Source organism: Homarus americanus, unplaced genomic scaffold (assembly GCF_018991925.1).
Source record: "Homarus americanus isolate GMGI-L3 unplaced genomic scaffold, GMGI_Hamer_2.0 scaffold56333, whole genome shotgun sequence".
Taxonomy (NCBI): domain Eukaryota; kingdom Metazoa; phylum Arthropoda; class Malacostraca; order Decapoda; family Nephropidae; genus Homarus; species Homarus americanus.
In genome coordinates, this window is record NW_024734940.1 from 2,507,870 (window position 1) to 2,529,365 (window position 21,496).

At 39.7% G+C, this 21,496-nt stretch overlaps 2 protein-coding genes and 1 long non-coding RNA gene across 3 annotated transcripts in view; all 3 read right to left on the reverse strand.

Moving 5' to 3' along the window:
- Nucleotides 1–10,043, reverse strand: part of LOC121870535 (kielin/chordin-like protein) — a 97,810-nt gene extending 87,767 nt beyond the window's left edge. The window contains exons 1-6 of the mRNA XM_042372368.1: nucleotides 10,020–10,043; nucleotides 9,680–9,756; nucleotides 9,344–9,538; nucleotides 9,051–9,242; nucleotides 8,497–8,688; nucleotides 8,092–8,283 (exon numbers count right to left, since the gene is read on the reverse strand). Of these exons, the coding sequence (XP_042228302.1) occupies nucleotides 8,092–8,283; nucleotides 8,497–8,688; nucleotides 9,051–9,242; nucleotides 9,344–9,538; nucleotides 9,680–9,756; nucleotides 10,020–10,043 (872 nt within the window). The remainder of the gene's footprint in view (nucleotides 1–8,091; nucleotides 8,284–8,496; nucleotides 8,689–9,050; nucleotides 9,243–9,343; nucleotides 9,539–9,679; nucleotides 9,757–10,019) is intronic.
- On the reverse strand, nucleotides 10,042–11,336 carry LOC121870549. The gene is made up of 3 exons (XR_006089726.1): nucleotides 11,152–11,336; nucleotides 10,321–10,515; nucleotides 10,042–10,211 (listed from the first exon to the last, which is right to left on the reverse strand). It is a non-coding gene; the product is annotated as an uncharacterized LOC121870549 (long non-coding RNA).
- An 886-nt stretch (nucleotides 11,337–12,222) lies between these two features.
- Nucleotides 12,223–15,335, reverse strand: LOC121870536 (kielin/chordin-like protein). The gene is made up of 5 exons (XM_042372369.1): nucleotides 15,235–15,335; nucleotides 14,307–14,465; nucleotides 13,057–13,276; nucleotides 12,336–12,523; nucleotides 12,223–12,230 (listed from the first exon to the last, which is right to left on the reverse strand). The coding sequence occupies exons 2-5, from the start codon at nucleotides 14,446–14,448 to the stop codon at nucleotides 12,223–12,225; spliced, it is 558 nt and encodes a 185-aa protein (XP_042228303.1). The 5' UTR covers nucleotides 14,449–14,465; nucleotides 15,235–15,335.
- Nucleotides 15,336–21,496: the final 6,161 nt, after the last annotated feature.

Sequence of the window (21,496 nt, forward strand, 5' to 3'; positions counted from 1 at the left end):
AATAATAATGTAAGAACATAAGGGAGGAAACTGCAGCGGGCCTATTGGCCCATACTGGGCAGTCCCATTTACACCCAACCCCAATTGCTCATAAAAGCATCCAACCTTCACTATCCAGCGTATCGAGTTCATGGTGATATTTGGTAACTAGTTCCATTCATCCACTGTGTTTACCCGTTTCGCGCCTTAATCTAAATTTGTCAAATTTAAAACCATTGTTACGAGTCCGCTCCTGGTTGGATAGTTCGAGTACCTTTGTAATGTCCCCTTTGTTTAGCCCTGACTTTCATTTATACATCTCTATCACGTCGCCCCTCGCTCTACGTCTCTTGAGGGAGTAGAAATTAAGAGGCTTTAACCTGTCTCTGTACTCAAGGTCCCTAATGCCTGGGATTAGTTTTGTCATTCTCCCCTGGATTCTTCCCAAGGATTCTATATCCATTCTGTAATACGGTGACCAGAACTGAAATGCGTAATCCAGGCGAGGTCTTGCAAGCGCAAGATATAATCTTAGGATGACCTCGCTAGTCTTGTAACTCGAGTTCTGTCAAACTAAAAATCTCATTAGTAACGTCGAGGAAGGTAACAGCGATCACAATGAAATCCGAGTCAAATTATAATTTAATGGTAGTCGGAAGGAAAATTCCATTCAAGTCCCAGATTTCAGAAGGGTAAAATTTGATAGTTTGAAATGGCAGCCGAGAGAGTGGGGCATCGCGTTTGGGGATGAATTACATTAACCCTCGTGAGGCGACCTTACACAATTTACTCGCCGAGAGCGACCTCACTTTACTTGGGGACCTGACAACGATAACCTCAAGATATGGCGGTTAGGGAGGACCTGAACACGATCGGAGTTAATGGGTTCCACAACAATTTAAATAAGGAGTTAATGTACAAAAGCAGAACATACGGATAGTTATGCATTTGCATATTTTATATGCAAATGCATATTTTGCGTGATTTCTATGATAAGTGCATATTACCTAAATAACTGCATATAAATGCATATTTTGGTAAAATATTCATCTGGCAGTATCTCTTTGTTGCCACTGAATGAGCACACGTGGTACTGGGAGGTGAGGTGAGGTGAGGTGTGGTTAGGTGAAGTGAGGCGAGGTCACGTCGCTTTAATCTGTCGTTTCCACACCTGGTCATGACTCATTGGACTAGTGAGTTAGTCAGTCGCAGTGCTGCTGTGTGGAGCTACTCTCTTCTGCTGCTCGTGAAAATGCCGAAAGTACAAAGAAACCAAAATGAAGTGCCGAGATCATATGTAAAGGAATTTGATGCATTTACTACTGATGGAAGTGTACTGTTTTGTAAATATTGTGAAGCACCAGTGACAGCGAGCAAGAAATTTCAAGTCCAACAACACCTTAAAACAAGCAAGCACATCCGACTCGAAGCTGTTAAGTCCAATTGTGCACAAAAGGAGCAACAACTACTTCTTGCATGTTCCAGTAAGTCGGGGCCTGATCGTTCCCAGTTCAACGCAGATTTGTGCAAGGCATTTGTTTCAGCGGATATTCCATTGCATAAACTGAATAACAAGTGCCTAAAGTCATTCCTGGAACAGTATACTGGATGCTATTATTGACGAGACGGTACAGCCACTCACTATGTCAGACCTCCTATGTATGAAACATGCACCAATCGTCTCGTGTGATGTAGAAAGGGTGTTCTCAGAATATAAAGCTATGCTGACAGACAACAGGCGGGGTTTTAACTTTGAGAACTTACGCCACCATGTCATCATCAAATGCAACCACAATCTGTAATGTCTGAAAATATGTCAGTCTATAATGTAAATACATGTTCATATATATTTTTTGAAGCACTTTCATATATATATGTTAAATACATTACGTATATTGCTTAATAAACATTAACATTAGTTTATATTAACTATTTTGTTTCCGTATAACCGGTTTTAGTGCATATTTGCATGCATATTTCATGTTTTTTTAGTGCATAACTATCCGGGCCCTACAGATAACTCATAAGAACATAAGAACATAAGAATGGAGGAAACTGCAGCGGGCCTATTGGCCCATACTGGGCAGTCCCGTTTACACCCAACCCCTATTGCTCATATGAGCATCCAACCTATGTTTGAAGCAATTCAGCGTATTCGAGTTAATGATGATATTTGGTAACTTGTTCCATTCATCCACTACTCTGTTTCCAAACCAGTGTTTACCTATTTCACGCCTAAATCTAAATTTGTCTAATTTAAAACCATTGTTACGAGTTCGCACCTGGTTGGATAATTTGAGTACCTTTGTAATGTCCCCTTTGTTTAGCCCTGTCTTCCACTTATACACCTCTATCAGGTCGCCCCTCGCTCTACGTCTCTCGAGGGAGTGCAAATTAAGATGCTTTAACCTGTCTCTATACTCAAGGTTCCTAATGCCCGGGATTAGTCTTGTCATTCTCCTCTGAATTCTTTCCAAGGATTCTATATCCATTCTGTAATACGGTGACCAGAACTGAACTGCGTAATCCAGGTGTGGTCTCACAAGAGCAAGATACAGTTTTAGGATGACCTCGCTAGTCTTGTAACTAACACTCCTTTGTATGAACCCAAGTACTTTATTAGCCTTGTTACGAGCAATAACACATTGTTTACTTGGCTTAAGGTTCCTACTTATCATTACTCCTAAATCTCTCTCGCAGTCGGATTTCTCTATGGCATCGTTGTTCATCTGGTATCTGGTTTCCCTGTTTACATCTCCTATACCGAGTACTTTACATTTGTCGACATTGAATTTCATCTGCCATTTTTCAGACCATTCGAAAAATTTGTTTAGATCTTCCTGTAGTTTTGCCAAGTCCTCGTCAGATTTGATAACACGTCCTATTTTAGTGTCATCAGCAAATTTACTTATGTTGCTGTCTATGCCGATATCTATGTCGTTAATGTATATTATAAATAATAATTGTCCAAGTACTGAGCCTTGGGGAACTCCACTTGTGACGTTGCTCCAATGGGACTTAGTGCCGTTAATGCTCACTCGCTGTTTCCTGTCCTGTAACCACGCCCTAATCCATTTAAGGATGTCACCTTTGATGCCATGTGCTTCTACCTTTCTAATAAGTTTTTCGTGGGGGACTCTGTCGAAGGATTTGCTAAAGTCGAGATATACCACATCATAATTGTGCCCCACGTCCACCGATTCGAAAACTGATGAAAAGAATGTTAATAGATTAGTTAGGCAAGAACGTCCGCTTGTGAAGCCATGCTGGGAATCATTGATCAATCGGTGCTTCTCCAGGTGATTTCGAATAGAGTTTGAAATGATTGCTTCCAGTAATTTGCCTACTATTGATGTTAGACTGATTGGGCGGTAGTTAGAGGATAGTGATCTATCCCCTTCTTGAAAATCGGTATTACATTCGCTATCCTCCAGGATTCTGGTACTACACCTGTTTTTAAGGACATGTTAAACAACTTTGCTAAGGGCATACTAAGCTCTTCCTTACATTCCTTTAATACTCTGGCAAATATCTCATCGGGACCAGGTGACTTATTAGGCTTTAGTTTGTCTATTTGCTTACTAACATCGTTACTAGTCACTACTATCTCACTTAATTTGTTTTCTTCACTATCTCTGAATAGAGTCGGTGCCTCGGGTATCATGTTTAGATTTTCGGTGGTGAAAACTGTTGAAAAATATTTATTCAAATTATTGCTCATTTCTCCGTCGTTATCAGTCAGCTCGCCGGAGTCTGACCGTATTGGTCCAATCTTTTCTCGTGTTTTAGTTTGATACATTTGGTAGAATCCTTTGGGGTTTGTCTTCGCCTCTCTTGCTATCCTTACCTCATTATTCCTCTTTGCTTTCCTTATCTCGGTTTTAACTCTACTCGCCAATACCCTATAATAGTCCCGGAGGTGAATTTCGCCACGATTTATCCTTCTACCTATAGCCTTCCTTTGGCCAATGATGTTCTTTAAATAATTATTTATCCATTTAGGGTCATTGTTGTCTGATCTGAGTTTTTTGTATGGTATGTTCTGCCTTTGTGCATTAAGTAACTCACTATTTAAATTATCGTGGAACTCGGCAATCTCAGATCTCGTTATCAGGTCGGTGTCATCTGTCAGGTTCACGGCCAAGCGCGACACCCCCTCTCTCAGCTGCCTCTTTAAACTGTCAAAGTTTGCCCTTCTGAAATCTGGTACTTTAGTGGAATTTTCCTTACGTCTGCCCTGAAAATCTAACTGGAATCGAATTTCTTTGTGATCGCTGTTTGCAAGTTCGTTCCCTACCTCGACATTGCTAATGAGGTTTTCTCTGTTCGTCAGAACTAATTCCAGTATATTATTACCCCGTGTGGGTTCGGTTATATGTTGACTTAGGAAACAGTCCTGGATCGTCTCGAGAAAATCCTCTGATTCCGAGTTACCCGTAAGGACAGTCCAATCTATTTGGCCAAGGTTAAAGTCGCCTACTATACAGACTTTGTTGTGTATGGAAGCCCTGCGCATTTCATCCCAGATAAGTCGCTCATTGACGCTATCAAGATTGGGGGGTCTATATATTACCCCTGTGATTAATTTTTCCCGACCGTCGCTTAATTCTATCCAAATTGTTTCTGTATTCCTCTGTTTTTATTTCCTTATTTATTTCACACTTCAGATTATCCCTAACATAGATTGCTACTCCGCCTCCTTTCCTGGTCTTTATTTTAAGAAAATTATTGGACAAAGGAAGGATATAAGTAAGAGTCTAAAACGTGGTGAAGTTTACCTCGGAGATTATTATAGGGTATTGGCCAGTAGGGTCAAATCTGAGGTAAGAAAAGCAAAGCGGATTATTGAACTGAAGGTAGCAAGGGAAGCGAAGTCAAAGGGATTCTTTCAAATTTATCAAAATAAATCGATGAAAGATTGGACCAATACAGTTAGATACCGGAGAGCTAACCGATTACGACGGAAAAAGAGAACTAATCTGAAGTTATTTTCCAACTGTTTATCACCGAAAATTTATACAGGATACCCGAGGCGCCGATTATATACCGAGATAACGAATAAATATATTAAACGAAATAGTAGCAACTAGTAACGATAGGCTAAAGCTTAATAAGTTACCAACTCCAGACGAGATACTTAAGGAAGTGCTTAGTATGCCCTTAGCAAATTTGTTCAACAGGACATTAAAAGCGGGTGTAGGGCCAGAATCCTGGAGAATAGCGAATTTAATACCGATTTTCAATAAGGAAGACAAGTCACTATCCTCTAACTATCGTCCAACCAGTTTACCTTCAATTGTAGGCAAATTACTGGAAGCAATAATTTCAAACTATTCGAAATCACCTGCAGGAACAAGTTTATCAAAGATTCCCTACATGGCTTCACAAGAGGGCGTTCACGTCTATCTATTAACATTCTTTTCTGCCGTTTTCTAATCGGTGGACGACGAGTATGATTGGATACATCTCTGCTTTAACAAAGCCTTGACACTACCCCACGAAAGACTAATAGAACAAGTGGAGGATGAAGGCATTGGAGAAGATATTTGTAATGGATTAAGGCACGGTTACAGGACAGGAAACCTGGAAGCATTATCGGTACTAAATCCGATTTGAGTAACGTCATTAGCGTAGTACCCGAAGTATCGGTACTTGGATCATTACTATATACAAAAACGACAGATGGAGCCGACTACACTAAAATAGGACGCATAAATAAATCTGACGTGGACTCTGCAAAACTACAAGACGTTTAAAAAAATTTTGCGAACGATCATAAAAAATGGCAGAGGAAATTTAATGTGAAGAAATGTAAAGTACTTAGTCTAGGAGATGAAGCCGGATAACAACGAACGTTTGAGATATCAGATGGATTTAAGAGTAATTAGTAGGGATTTTAAATCTAGTAAACGGTGTGCATTTGCTCGAAACAAGGCTAACAAAGTACTCGGGTTCGAACAAAGGAGTGTTAGTTACAAGACTAGCGAGGTCACCCTAAAACTATGTTTTGCGAACTCTCGCTTTGATTACGCACTTCAGGTCACCGTACTACAGAATGGATATAGAATCCCTAAAAGAATTCGAAGAAGATTGAGAGGACTAATCCCGGGCATTAGGAACCTTGAGTACAGACACATTAAGTCATCTTAATCTGCACTCCCTCGAGAAACGTAGAGCAGGATGCGATATGATCAGGGGTGTATAAATGGAAGTCAGGGCCCAACAAAGTTGATATAACCAGAAGCGAACTCTAATGGTTTAAAATTTAAATTTAGCCGCGATATAGGTCAAAAATGGTTTCGAAACCGTAGTGGAAGAAGTTGTCACACCAACTCGAAACGCTGGATAGCTTCGAAAGTGGTTGGCTGAATATATGAGTGATAGGGGTGGGGTGTATATTCACAAGGAAACGTAAGAGGTGGAACTGTTAAAGGGAAATGAAGAGAAACTAAAAGGATATCACGATCAGAACACAGGAGGTTCTTAAGAAAATAATTAAAAGGAGACAAAATCTACAGGGCCAGATGAAATTTTCCCTCTAGTTTTAAAAGTGCAAGGAGCAGATTAGCGGACCCCACGTAATTTTTTTTTTTTACAAAATCATTACACACGGGCAAACGTAGTACTCGTATTCAGAAAGGACGACAGAGCATCAGCGCCAAATTACCGGTCGATTAGCTTTACGTTGGTAGCGGGGAAATTTATTTAATCAATTATAGCAAATTGCATCCGAGCGCATTTGGAGAAAAACATGAAAGCTACGACTCTCAACATGGATTTACAGAGAAAATCTTGTCCAACAAATCTGAGGACCAAGTCGAGTTAATGAGGTAGTAGATAATGACGAAAATTGCGAGGGTATTTAAAGACTTTAGCAAAGCATTTGACAGGAGTATCGCATCAGTCTTTTCCGAGAAAAGTTAAGGCTCATGGTATCGAAAGGAAAGTAATAAATTTGATAAATTCATGGCTCACCGATAGAAGAGGGTCATCGTAGAGCGTCTTAAATCCGAGTGGGGCTGGGTAACTAGTGGGGTTCCCCAGGGGAGAGTACAGGACCCACTCTTGTTCATAATCTACATAAGCGATCTAGATACTGGGCTCAGTAGTGACATTCGCAAGTTTGCAGGACACCAAAATAGGGCGGCCGATAAATTCAGGGCAGGATGCAAATGCACTACAGGAGGATTTAAATAAACTGCAGGAGTCGTCAGAAAATGGCAAATGAAATTCAACACCAGCATACTTAATATTGGAAGAACAAATACGGTCAATGTATACAACCTTAACATCTACCTAGAGAAGTCGACATTGGGGTACTTTCAAGCTCGGACCTTCGGATTAGAAAACAGTGCGTTAATGTTCGAAATAAGGCAAACAGTATTAGGTTTTATATCTATAATCTTAATAAATAAGAGTGCAGAGGTCATATTGCAATTATATCTTGCGCTAGTCAAGCTCCCCTGTTATGCGGTTCAGTTCTGGTGCCCTTATTATAGAATGGATATCAATTCACTGGAGTCGGTGCAGCAAAGAATGAAAAAAAGGACTCCAGGACATGGAAACCTTCCATATGAAGCTAGATTAAAGGAACTAAGCCAGCATTCCCTAGAAAGACGAAGAGTGCGGGGATGATATGATGGGTGAAAGGAATATATTCCCCTTTTGCACTCCCTGAACTTTACAGCAAATTAAATCATAATTTTTTAACGACGTAATAAAAGCTTTAGCGTCAATTGATAACGAGTTTCATTAGATTATAGATTCAGGAAGCTATATCGTCTACTTTGGTTTATCAATATTAAATTATTCAAAGACTTAATCCAGATTTGTCGTCCAAGTATTTAAATAGCTACTGTATTATCAAAAGTAATATCACAACTCCGTTTAATTCACCGGTTTATAGTTTTTATACAGGACAACAGATCAAGAAATAAGACAATACTATATAGACCACACCTGTGTGTTTTCCAAAATTGACTTAAAAGTTAGGTACCAGATTAAATAATATCCATTTCATTACTTTGGTGGCCCAAGATTAATGGCTACCAAGTATTAACGCGTCTTAAAATCCATCCTCTAATAGTTGAACAGTCCGTAGTTACAACTTACCGGCAATTCCACTCTGGGCAACATTCTCCTAGAGGAACAATCTCACGACAACTGGGGTGAGGTGCAGAACCCAGGTTACAGTTTTCACGCGAGGTTTTTATCCCATCTTGCAGACAGACGTGGGTGGTGCAGGGGTCAGTCTTCCACACTTCGTAAAGCGGATGTTGCTTGCCAGTGTGGTCAACGCAGACACTAAAACAAGTCAAGACACGCCAACCTCGTTAACCTCTCCTTCCAACTTACTACTAGGAGCACGTCAGTTACAGAGGAGCAATATATTTAGTAAAATCTCCAAGAGATTAAGGACTTAAATTTAGATGGAACCGCTTCCATTTAAGAGTTCAAAGATTAGGGGGTACAGAAAGATTTGAAGTCCATACTATAACGGAAGTACTTCCAGCATACCTGCAGTTCCATTTTGGGCAACACTCTCCCTTCGGTGTATATTCAGGGCAGCCAGGAGGTGGTCGAGTGACTTCACACTGTATAGTTTGAGCTTTTATTCCTTCCTTGGTACACATTAACATCAAGCAAGGATCAATCGTGCTCCACTTTTCCCCCCGTTCATGGTAGTTGCCGTGTGCGTCCAAGCAGCCACTGATGAAAAAAAAAACACTTTGCAGAATATCTACCAAGGGATAGACATTAATCAATTTTATTTTACAGCAGTTTTAAGTTAAATTATTTAAATTGGATACTGGTGTCCTATAGATTGCCTTCCATCACTATTATAAGATTTAGGCGTGGTGACATTCAAAACAACGTCGACAATACAGTTAGCACTGTCCAAACTTCAAGGTTCCCAAGAAATAGATTTGCCATCAGTAGTGGCACAATACACCTTAATAAAAATTAAATTGGATACATTCATAGATTTTCATCGACAACTCTTTTACAATTAATGATCCGCACAAACCTTGCTCATATCTATTGCACTATGCATCTCATTTCCAACTCACCTGCACTTCCATTCAGGACAACATTCTCCTGAAGGAGAAATTCTTAAGCAACTAGGATGTGGTGCAGGTCCCAGGTCACAGTCTTCATGGGTTGTCTGGATACCAGTCTCCATACACAGGTGTGTGGCGCAGGGGTCAGTCTTCCAGACATCATAGAGTGGACGGTATGAACCAGTATGGTCCACACACCCACTAAAAATTAACAAGCAATTACCATTAGAATCACAAATTTCTTTTTTATACATAAATTTCACAATTGGAAAAGAATTTTAGAGAATTGCCAAATTTCTCACCTGCAGTTCCATTTAGGACAACATTCTCCCTCAGGGATGTATTCAGAGCAGCCAGTACGAGGTGGACTTGCAGAGTCACAATATACGCGCTTCAGAGTTATTCCATCTTTCTCGCAGAAGAATACTAAACAAGGATCTCCAGTGCCCCACTCATGGCCTAGCTCATGATAGTTGCCATCTGCATCAAAACATCCCCTGCAGGAAGTAAAAATGGCAAAATGAAATGCTCAAGATTAGAAGCGCTAGTTCAGTTACCTTGTGTAGAAGTCGCTTTGTTTTTCCTACGGGGATTATTTTCTTCCCTTCGGACTGGTTTTCTTTCCAAGAGCAGATTACATGTGATCAATGACGATAGGAATGGTGAAAAATGAATTTTTCAAAGTCTCTTCAACCCTAAACCCTTTCAAGTAAACCTGTAGGAGGAAGTCTACATGTCAAAGTAAATAATATTTCTTAGAGTATACTGTCATTTTCCATTTTGTTTCATCTATTCGAGATAACGGATATTATATAAAAAATTGCTTCACGACTTTAGCAAAAACAGCCCTTTAACGTTAGGAAAGGGGGGTGATTTGTTATTAGAGACAAAGAAAAATCAGGACAATTCCGCAAGTGACTTTAATTCAGCTGACAAATTAACTATTTCCGATCATAGGAATAAAGGAAAGAAACTCGCCTGCACTTCCAGTCCTGGCAACATTCTCCTGGGGGTGTAATCTTGTAACAACTTGGATGAGGTGGTGGTCCCAGGTCACACTGTTCGCGGGTAGTCTGGATGCCGTTCTTTGTACAGAAGTGCGTCGTGCAGGTGTCACTCTTCCAGAGGTCATACAGTGGATGTCGCGTCCCGGTATTATCAACACAATCACTGAAAGTCAAACGTCAATATTAACAAATATTTTAGGTTTTCCAATTTTATCATTAATTCGTAGCTATCGTAGGTTACTTCTTAAATTGGATTTTAACTTTCACCCCACCTGCAGTTCCATTGTGGACAACATTTTCCCGCAGGGGTGTACTCTGAACATCCAACATGTGGCGGCTTCGTGTCCTCACACCGCACATACTTTAGTATTATTCCATCCACAGTACAGACAAATACTAAACAAGGGTCCCCAGCGCTCCACTCATGGCCCAGGGGATGGAAGCGGCCACCCTGGTCAAAGCAGCCCCTGGAAGAAAGATTAAGGATTTGGTTCAAGAAATATCTCTGCAATAACTAGTGGGTTTTGTAGAGTCCTTCACTAACCCGTTTACAGGGACTCTTCAGGTTTGTGTAGTGTGGCAGAGCGGTGTTCACATTCGACAGAAGGAAACTTCATAGTAAACTTTTAATGGTACGTTATAAAAATATTCAAACATCTCAAAGATAATGATGCGGAATGTTTTTATGACGACCCCCTGTAAACGCACTACTGAAGGGCACTGTACTTTTAACGGATGTTAAGCTGGTTACGATATCTCCAACTTTTGACAAGACCACACTAAAAATCGAGTCACTTTACTTTTATACTCTTAATATAGAACGTGAGAAGAGAATATCTTAGTCCCCAGCTGAGGTTTCACCTTGACCGCACGGCTAGAATTTCCCATCAGATCTTTGACTTTACAGCACCAAGCTCCTTCACAATCCGTTTAGAATATAATTTCACAATATATTTGCTTAAGTAATTTTAAAGTCCTAGCAAAATCTATAAAGGACACCTTTATCACAGACTCGTATCCTCGCTTATCAATTCATCGCCGAGAGAATACTAAAAATTTCCTGCTGTACTTTGAAGTCTCCGCACAAGTACGAAAAAACTCACCTGCACTTCCACTCTGGACAGCATTTTCCAGGAGGAGTAACTTTCTCACAGCTAGGATGGGGTGAATATCCTAGGTCACAAGGTTCTCGTGTGGTCTGGATACCATTCCTCGTACATAGATTTGTGGTACAGGGGTCAGTCTTCCATACATGGTGTAGTGGATGGCGTGTACCAATTTGATCAACACACTCACTGGAATAGTTTATAGATTAAACAACATTGTATATCGGCAGCTATCCGAGTGTTTAAGCACATGGAGTATTTTTACAGTGTCTAAAGGCCATGATAGCCTGTTTCTATGGCCTAATTAGCAACATTTTTTCCCCCAACACGAAATAAAGTGTCACCCTTACATCAAATAAAGGTCTAAAAAGAAAAGCCTTACCATTTGCACGGAAATTAATTACATGGAAAACCAATTTATTATATGAAAACCAATTCATTACAGAACTATGCTCTCAACTTGGTCGGAGAGAAGTGAAAAGCAGTACAGCTAAGCGAAGAACGTGGAAAATTAATCTATATATGGTTTAAAATGGATGCAGGGACAATCCAATGTACAGCAGTTATGGCGGAGAAGTTCGGGCGAGCTCTGTTGGAAATTATTAAGCAATAATCCCGCACTCTTTAGTTTTTAATTTTAGTTGGGAAGCTACCAGCTTATGTACCTGCAATTCCACTGTGGACAACATTCTCCTTCTGGTATGTAAAACTGACAACCAGGACGCGGTGGAGACGGGTCCTCACAATTCACACGCCTCATCTTTATGCCACCTTCAGTACACACGAAGATTATGCATGGATCTTCTCCGACCCATTGATGGCCTACAGCATGGTAAGCGCCTTCATGGTCTACACAGCCACTACAAAATTCCAAATATTAGTTTATAATAATTTTTTTGGGGGGGGGGGGGCGCTAAAAGTTCAGTTTGCACCGGAACCCCTGAGATTCAAAATGTATAAGACCGGAAACCTAGTAAGATTTTGCTAAATGACTACATTTCATTTAAAATTATAGGATCAAAATTCTAATAAATCCAGTAGTACTTTGTGGCCATAGGAAAAGGGATCCTAAGAATCTGGAAATCACAATCAGTGAAGAGTTAGAACCTTTTAAGAAAAACTTACTGCAATTCAGAAAATTTTACTTTCTCTATTACAAGAAACTAACACGTCTTACCTACAATTCCATTCTGGACAACATTCACCCACTGGAGTGAACTTGACACAGGTAGGATGTATTGGGTCACCTAGGAAACAATCTGTGATCCGGGTCATTATTCCTTCTACCGTGCAGGTGTGGTAGATGCAGGGGTGGGAGTACCAGGAGGTACCCAGGTCGTGGTCCTCTCCATTTTCGTCAACACAACCACTGAAGAGAAACATGTAGGTATCCATTATATTATACTCGACACCGGTATACTGGCCGACTACATACCACCTAATTGAAAATTATTTAAGCTAATTTCAGAACGCACGATTAGATTACACTGCCTTGTTATATACAGTATACTTGATTATACATAATACCAGACCTATTGAAATTTCCTTCATTCGATTTCACTTTAATCCAGAACAAATTTAAAGTCTCCACTTCACATAAGAGCGCCCGTTTTGAACATTTTTATTCTTTCCAAAAATTCTAATTCACCCGTATAAATTTTATAAAGTTGCCCTATGATCTTTCGAAGAGTCAAGTACAGTTTAACTAACTTCAGTATTAGTTTATTGCCCCAGGAAGTGAAAACTTCAAACTCGGCATAACTGATCCAGTCGGGTCTACAGACTTAAAATCGACAAGATAATTTAATTACAGTTATAAGATTTCTATTTAGTATCAATAACTTAAACCTTTGTAAAAAATTATAGAAATTCTTCAATCAACGTTTGATCGTCAATACTCACGTTGTACAGTTCCATGTAGGGCAACAAGGGCCGGCGATTTTAACACAATTTTTGTGCGGGGGGTTAGGGCAGATTATCGGTCGCGTCAGGCAGGTCACCTTACCATTACTACACACACACTCGTGACACTCGTCTGGAGACCACTTTGAACCCTCAACCTGTAGCAGCCCAGTGTCGTCCACACAAGAGTATTCCAGGCAGTCATCACACCAGGGATCTTCTGCAACACGTTGTAAGAATCTTGCAAGACAAATATATTAATCTAGTGTAACGGTTACATTTAAAGGTTTATACCAGCACCGTGAACATTTCTTACGTAGATAACGAAAGACGATGTCCATAAGTCTACTTTTAAAAGTTTCAGGGCAGTCTTGCAGCTCACCAAGTCGCGTTAGGCGTCGAATCTTCCCAGAGTTTATCCTTAAGGTTGCCCAACCTCCTAGTAGCTTTTGAAGTCACTTAATCATCAAGAGTCAGTTCGGGCCAGAAGACTTGCGGTTTTAACTAGACAAACCAGTTTCCAAGCTAAGCACGACTGGACAACTAAGGAAATTAAATAAATTTTGAAGTTCTCCGCAAATTCATGTAACAGCCTTCGTAAGAATGGAGGAAACTCCAGCAGTTATTGGCCCATACTAAACCGTTTACACCCAAATCCAATTTGTCTAAACTATATTTGAAGCTACTCAGCGTGTTTGAGTTTGATAAATTAGGTTCACATTTTTTACTCTACCAAAGATCTTTTTACTCAACTACCACCTAATTTTAAATTTGTCCAATCTAAAACCATTACCAAGAGTTCGCTCCCGATTGGATAGTTAAATTAACTGTCAAGTCACACGAGAAACAAATTCCCATTTATACACCTCTGATCATACCGCCCCTCACCTAGTATCTGGAAGGAAATACAAATAGTTTTATCTCTATACTCAAGGTCCTAATGCCCGGGATTAATCTCATCATCTTCCGAATACTTTTTAGACATTTGACATCCATTCTGTCGTACAAGGACTAATTGAACCGCGTAATCCAGCGAAGTCTCACAAGCACACGCGAGTTTCAGGATAACCTCACTTGCCCTAACTTTTTTTTCCTGCTTTCATTAAGTTCGATACAATAATTTAACCGCTTTTACGACCTTTCAACACGGACAGTAACAACATTCCAATAATCTTAAAACCTATATTAGTTTATTGCTGAAGTCACTGCTCAGTGTCGGTAGCATAAATTCCTAGAATACACATACTAACTCGAGCACAGGTGATCTTGGAACTTTACAGGTAAAACAACAGCCGTGAGGAAGTGACTGGTGGGAGACACCCTTGCTGCACACACCAGCTTCATACACAGCTCTGGAAACTCTTCCAACATGCTTCCCCACTCCACCATCATGCCGTTGTAGCAGCAGCCTGAAAAAGATTAGACAAAACCAAATGTGAAGTCGGGGGCAATAGCAAGATAGCCGATGTACAATGATTATATCCACTTTCTCCTAGTCCGTATCTGGACCATTCTCCATGTATAGAACAAAACAATGTGCATAGACACCTCTCACGCATGTGTGAACAACGAGTGCGGCAAGACACATTACGTCACTCCTGTACTCACGCCGTTGCGAACAAGTGACTCTGTATTATGGACAGAATTAAAAGAATTTTAAAGAATCAAACATTAAATGCCATAATATGACCACTGGGGTTAGTTATACAAACCCTTTGTGAACTCGCATCCCTCGGAGCTACCGCTCACAGGATGAGTATGGGGTGCACAATAATGTACTCACCAAATGGCCAAATTAAAATTAATAAAGAGCCGTAGTTAATGGTAGACAAGTCCAATATTCAATACTTCCCGAGAAATATTTATTAATTTAGAGATTCATTCATAAAGCTACACCAACGTAAACTACAGAATGTAATGTATTAATTATTGTGGATTCAAAGAAGAGGTTTACACCATAATTAGCAAGCAAAAATTTACGAGACTTCAATTTCGTATAGTTACTAAATATTACTCCTCTTTGTATTCTAACATTATTAAATTAGTTAATGACGAAGAGGCAGTAAATCGTCAATTGCCCTTTTCGATCACTTAGGGAAAAAGTTCTAGGTTTTAAAGCCTAGAATTCCAGGACCCCAACCATTTGAAGTTTAATTAAACAATTATCTGTACACTCACCTCTAGACACCTGTTCACACAATGGACAACAGCCATGGTCGATGCAACATTGGTTAAACACCTCCCAGTAGTGCCAGAAACGACAGCATGACCAAGCATTATCGCAGTCTTTTCTTATTATTACGTTACCTGAAGTTAAAAGGTTAAGCAAATTCATATAGGTGGTAAAACAAATACCAACTCTTGTAACAATTTAATTACGATATATAATAACACCGTTTAACAAATAACGTCCATAAATATTGGGTTTCTTATACCTGGGATAGGGGTTGGGCAACTCTTGGGGAAACAGCTTTTCTTGTCACAACATTCATTGAACCTTGTTGAGAACATTGGATACTCACAACACTCTTCTGGGTTTACACAGCGTTTACCGAAACTCAGAGACGTGTTAAGTGTATCTGAAGTAAGAGATTGAGAAAAAATGTCAAGTCCTACATTGATTAATATTCCCCTTGTCTAGGGCCTTATATTAAGGGCCTTAATTTAAAATGGACTTCCATACCTAAATACCATTTATGTGTATACGCATGGCGTTGTTATATTAATAACGTTTTAATATTTAGATAATTTATTATAAATCTAAAGGTGACTTTTGGACATAAAGGGAACCTAAGGAAAGTGTTCCAGTCAATTGCCTGGACACTTAAACCATTCAAGCACTCATCGTCCATAATGTTTCCCACTCATACCTTAACGGATTAGCTTCAACCTAACCTAACCTAACCTCACCGCCCCTCCCCTCCCCACCGACCCACTGGGAAAGTTTCCTGAAAAAAACAAAAGCCTATAATTGAACATGAAATAACTCCATACTTTAAAAACACTGAAATAAATACCACCCTCACCTAGCAACGACTGTCCTCACCGAAATAATACAAGTGAACTCACTACAAGTGATAAATTATTATACTCACCGGAAACTTGAACAGTAGGTTTAAAAAACACAAACAAAAGTAACAGCATCAGCACCAAGCCCCGGCCACGTGGGGACCATACTACCTTCTCCATGCTGAACCAGTCTTGCTGCCCTGTTTACTAGAAAAAACTTTAAACAAAGAAAAAAACCCAAATAAAACTAACAACTAATAGGTATTGCCTTGGAGCTGTCTGGCCCAAGACTGGTGACCCTACTCCCCCACCAACCAAACACCTTAACTTTTGCCGCCGTTCAAGAAGGTTGAATCTCGTTCCCATCCGACTCGGTGAATGAGTCGAGACCCCAAGCGTTTCGTCACCAGGGAATGGTCGTTTGGTAGTTAAAATACGTAAACATCCATACAAATATGATTCCTTTTGATATGTACAGGCTCTTCAAATCTGCAATTGGGCTCTAGCATTAGACCGTATTAAGCTCTTACAGCTCTTATAGCAACTATGTATAACAAAACTTAATAAAAGGATGGTACTATTATGATTAAGATTATTCAACAACAGATAGATATTAAGAGAGATAATCACTTTTGATTAACTCCTTATAGTCAGTCCTTTTCTAATATATTCAGTGATATCAAATACCGAACGCTTATAAGATAATTTTATTTCTCGTGACTTCCCAATAAATTATTATTTTGTTGACGGCTATTGCTTAGAGGGACTAATTTATACAGGTTGGGTCCAAAAAATTACCCGTTTAATCCAAATAGGGGAATATTTTGTGCAAAGGTAACAATTCGGAATTGTTCATTAATAGTAAATATTAGTTTAATATAAATTAATATTTGCATAGTTACGATTAATTTTATGTGCAGATTTCCCCTATTAACCTTTATGAAAGTGTAATTTTACGGAATAGGGTATCTGCATTCCATAATTAAAGAGGACTTTTTTGGGGCACATGCTAGGAAATGAGCGCACCAGGTGTCTCTCATAGACAACAGATGGCGCTTCGCTCAGCTGCTGTCCGAAGCTGCTTCATATCCAACAACCATCACCAAAAACTATATACGAAACATAGGAAAGCGACTATCCCTACCATTAAGAAAGATGTGCGGTCTGAATCTATTTCAGCGCCATCTAGTGAGCTGGCGTATCACTATGCGGAGCATCATTTTAACGGTTGCTAATGTCTAAATTTTTCATATGGAATATGCTTAAGATATGTTAATATAACCAATTTTTTATTTTATCCACATAATACACATGAAATGTATAAATTAGTGGTTCTTCTTGCTGTGTTATATAACAAGTAACTGGAAGAATTGTTACTCCCTTTAACTTTTATTCATGTTTGGGACACATTTCTGCATATTTTGTGTGAATCATAAAAATATCCTATTTCATGTATTCATTTAAGTAACTTAATGCCATCTCATTTTATATGCTTTAGAATATAAAGTAACAGTCAAGGTGAAGGATACACATAAATAGTTTTATGGTTTATTTTCCAAAAAAAAATATATAAATATATAAATGTGAATCATGAAATAAAGTCTACAGACATATACATATGCAAACATATTTATTTGCCTAAGCTGCTTCACCCAAACCTTTTCAAGTCTCCAACTACATCCTTTATACCTCTTTCCGTTCTAAGGGAGGTGTATGCGTCGACTGCAACGGACGTACCCCTATAGCTCGACTCACGGATCTTGAATCTTCTCTTTATGATGTCATCTGCCTCAAAATATCTCTACTTACTGTAACTACTTTTCTTTCTTTCCTATACTGTTCTTCCAACTTTACCAGCTTTTTCGAACTCTTTGACTATCTCACTTCTTGCCATGAGTCGTTGCTATCCACACACTCCAACACCGAGATCCTCTACCTAGGAGTTTTCAATGTCTGTACATCACAGAGAGTGGCTTGGCTCTGCAAGGGATGACCCACGTGGAGATGACGCACTCTCTTTTTCTTTACTTAATGATTTGGAACAAATAATCAAACACCCTACAAGCATTCCTGATCGACACGATCAACTTGCTAACACTCTTGATCTTTGTTTTTAACCCCTCACACTATTCATACTCAATTTCTGTCCCCTTAGGGTCTTCTGATCACAACCTTATTTCTATTAAATCAAACTGGGAACGACCACCTCCCCCAACCCCCTCTAAACGTCAACTATGGCACTATCGGAGGGCAAGCTGGCAATCCTTGCGAGAATTCTTCACCGACTTTCCTTGGAATGAATGTTGCTTTTCCAATCGGGACGCCTCGGTATGTGCTGACAGCATTCCTGTGGTTATACAGGGTGGTATGAGTGCATTTATCTCATCTTCTACCAAAACTTTCACATTGCAATCATGGTTTGATCGCTCCTGCTCTCTTGCTTGCAGGGTGAGAGATAGGGCATATCGAGCTATGAAACTATCTCCTTCTCCTTTTACCCACACCTCTTCCATTACTTCTAGGAATCGTTGTAAGGCTTCGTAGGGCCAAGCGGAATTTTATAAAAAAAAAATACTGTTGTCCTGATTAATTCTTCCACCAGTAATTCCTTTTGGTCCTTAACCAAAAACATCTGTAACAACTTCTGCACTGCTTCTTTTCCTCCTCTCTTCCGACCTGATAACTCTATAGCCAACTCTCCCCCTGACAAAGCCAATCTCTTTGGCACCTTATTCTCCACTAATTCCACCTTAGACGATTCCTACTCTATCTCTCCTACTCCTGCTCCCCCTACTAAACATATGCACTTTCCTATAATCTCCACTCGCAGGGTTGCCGGTGTGTTATCCAGGTTGGATGTGAGCTCTGGCCCCTGTGCTTGCTCGCCTGTTTCGCCTCTGCCTCAAAACCCAAACTTTTCCTTCTTCTTGGAAGCATGCCTTGGTTCAGCCCATCCCGAAGAAGGGTGAACATTCTAGTCCCTCTAACTATCGCCCCAGTGCCCTAACTTCATCCCTCTCTAAGATTTTTGAAACTATCTTGAACTCCCATTTTCTCCGTCACCTTGAACGCCATTCTCTTTTTTTCACACTACAACTAATTCTAACCATTCTTACGCTGATGAATCTACTCTTTACTCCTCTTCACATTACCTCTTCCTCCTAACTCCCATACTAGATCTGTTTCTAGAGCTGATATCATTACCCCTATCAATGCGGATCTGTGCAGCATCTCTGAATGGAGATCTACAAACTTGGTTAAATTCATTAATAATATAACTCAATATTTACCAATTACACTTTCTAAATTAGACAATCTCCCACCAATTACATTTCAGGACGCTATCATCCTGCCAAATTCTGAAATAAATATGTTAGGCCTCACCATTTCCTCCAATGTCATGGAAATCAGACATCCTTCTTAATGTAGCTAAAGCTGCCTCCCGAAAGTTGGAAATGTTGCAAAGATGCCGTAGCTGCTTCGCTCCTGAGCATTTGCTCCAAGTATATAAGGGATTCATTCGCCTAAATTGGGGTACTGCTCTCATATCTGGGGTGGCTCTTCTTCTTTCCAACTGTTAGATAGGGTATCAAAGGCATTTCGTCCTATTAACTCTCCTCCTTTAATCGACAATCTCTCTGCCCTTTCTCTTCGCCGCAACGGGCAATGTTCGGTGAATTTGGCATCCTGTGTACCGCCGGCAAGGCCACACGTCTTGCCCGCGGTGCCCACCGTTTCACTGTGGATGTCGGTCACGAGAATAACCCGTTATAGTACCTCCTTCTTTCCTCACGCAGCCAAACTGTGGAATGCTCTACCTTCTGTGTTTGGATACTTATACTCACTTTAAAAAGCTGGTTTTCCGGCATCTTCGTGGTGTAGATTAACACAGTATAACCTCTTTTTTCTCTATTTTCAATTTATTTCTGTTCTTATTTTTCCGCCCTCCGGGCCCCGTTGTTGGTCGTTTGACCTGTGCCCGGGTGGGCTAATTCCCGTAAAACAAAAAATCAATGATTTAAAAACCACACACCGTTAATTAAGCACCACATGCAAGCCTAATGGAGCTTTTTGTATTAAATGTGAGGATTATCATAACAAAACATACCATAACAAAATAACACAAAAAAGAACAAACTTACGTAGGAAAGGAACCCCAAAAAAGTATACTTTTGTTACAAAAAGAACAAAATCATAAACATATTTTTTTATATTACATATGACAAAAACAACAATAATTTGCAAAGGAAAGAATAAATAACATGCAGAACGAAATGTTTACATAATGCTTATATACAAAACTATTAATAAATCAAAACAATATCATAAATGCACTGAAAGATATGCCATATAGAGTAAAAATCATTATATCTCCATTCAAGGCTTATACAATAAATAATCAAATTTGATAATTTGATACCATGATGTTTACTGAAATGCCATACTGCACATACTGTAGATGAATCGCATAATTTCCGGAAGCCTAGTGCGGCTGTCCTATTGCTGCCATTTTGACAGTAAATGAATTTCGCGGTTACTTGACAATAGCAAACAGACGATAAAGACTATAGTCGTTGCAGACGACACGAAATGCATACTTACGCCATCTATTGTTCTAGCTCAGCACTTTTTAGGACCCAATGAGCACAACATTTCGGTCCGCTTTCCAATATTTCGTATGTATATAGTCGTTGCCAGCAGCAGCGTTGCCGAAATGTAGTCTTCTAGTGACCTTTGGCAAGTAACTCGGCTTTTAGTTGCCAGTTAGTCACCATAAGGCTACATTCTAGACACATTCTACGCCCATTCTTCATAAATTCTACAAATCAAGATAAGCTTTATTCTACATTTAAATTTAATAAATATTATTGTAATATACTAATATGGCTGTTTCATTTAATACCTTATATTAAGTTGCATAATCATACAGGTGCCACGTCATCGAAGAATAAAATTTATATTTTAAAATAAATGTATATTTGTCATAGCATTCACTTATGTGCATCGGAATCAGTAAAATGTCTACCACGACATTGCGAAGACCTGATCAAAAATATTTATATGCACTTCTTCCATGGTGCCAAAAGGAAATATGAACTTAAACTTGCCCAAACCTTTCTGGACCTTAAGCCACGCAAAATCTTACATGCTTGTGCCACTCGATTGCTGTCGTTGCACGCCGCAGTTGATCGTGCGCTTGAACATTGGGATGCTTTAAAATTATAAAGTAGTCCTACCGTCCCCTGCGGGTGTTATTCAAAAGAAAGAAATACAACGTTCCCCATACCCTGTGTTCCCCACTTTCTGTGTATCCATTCTCCGTGTTCCATAAACGCCTATCCCACAGTGTGGCTTTGGTGGCATCGCTGGCCAGCAGTGCAGCACCTCGACAAGGCACATTCTCTGAACGGAGGTGTCTGCCTTCTACTCT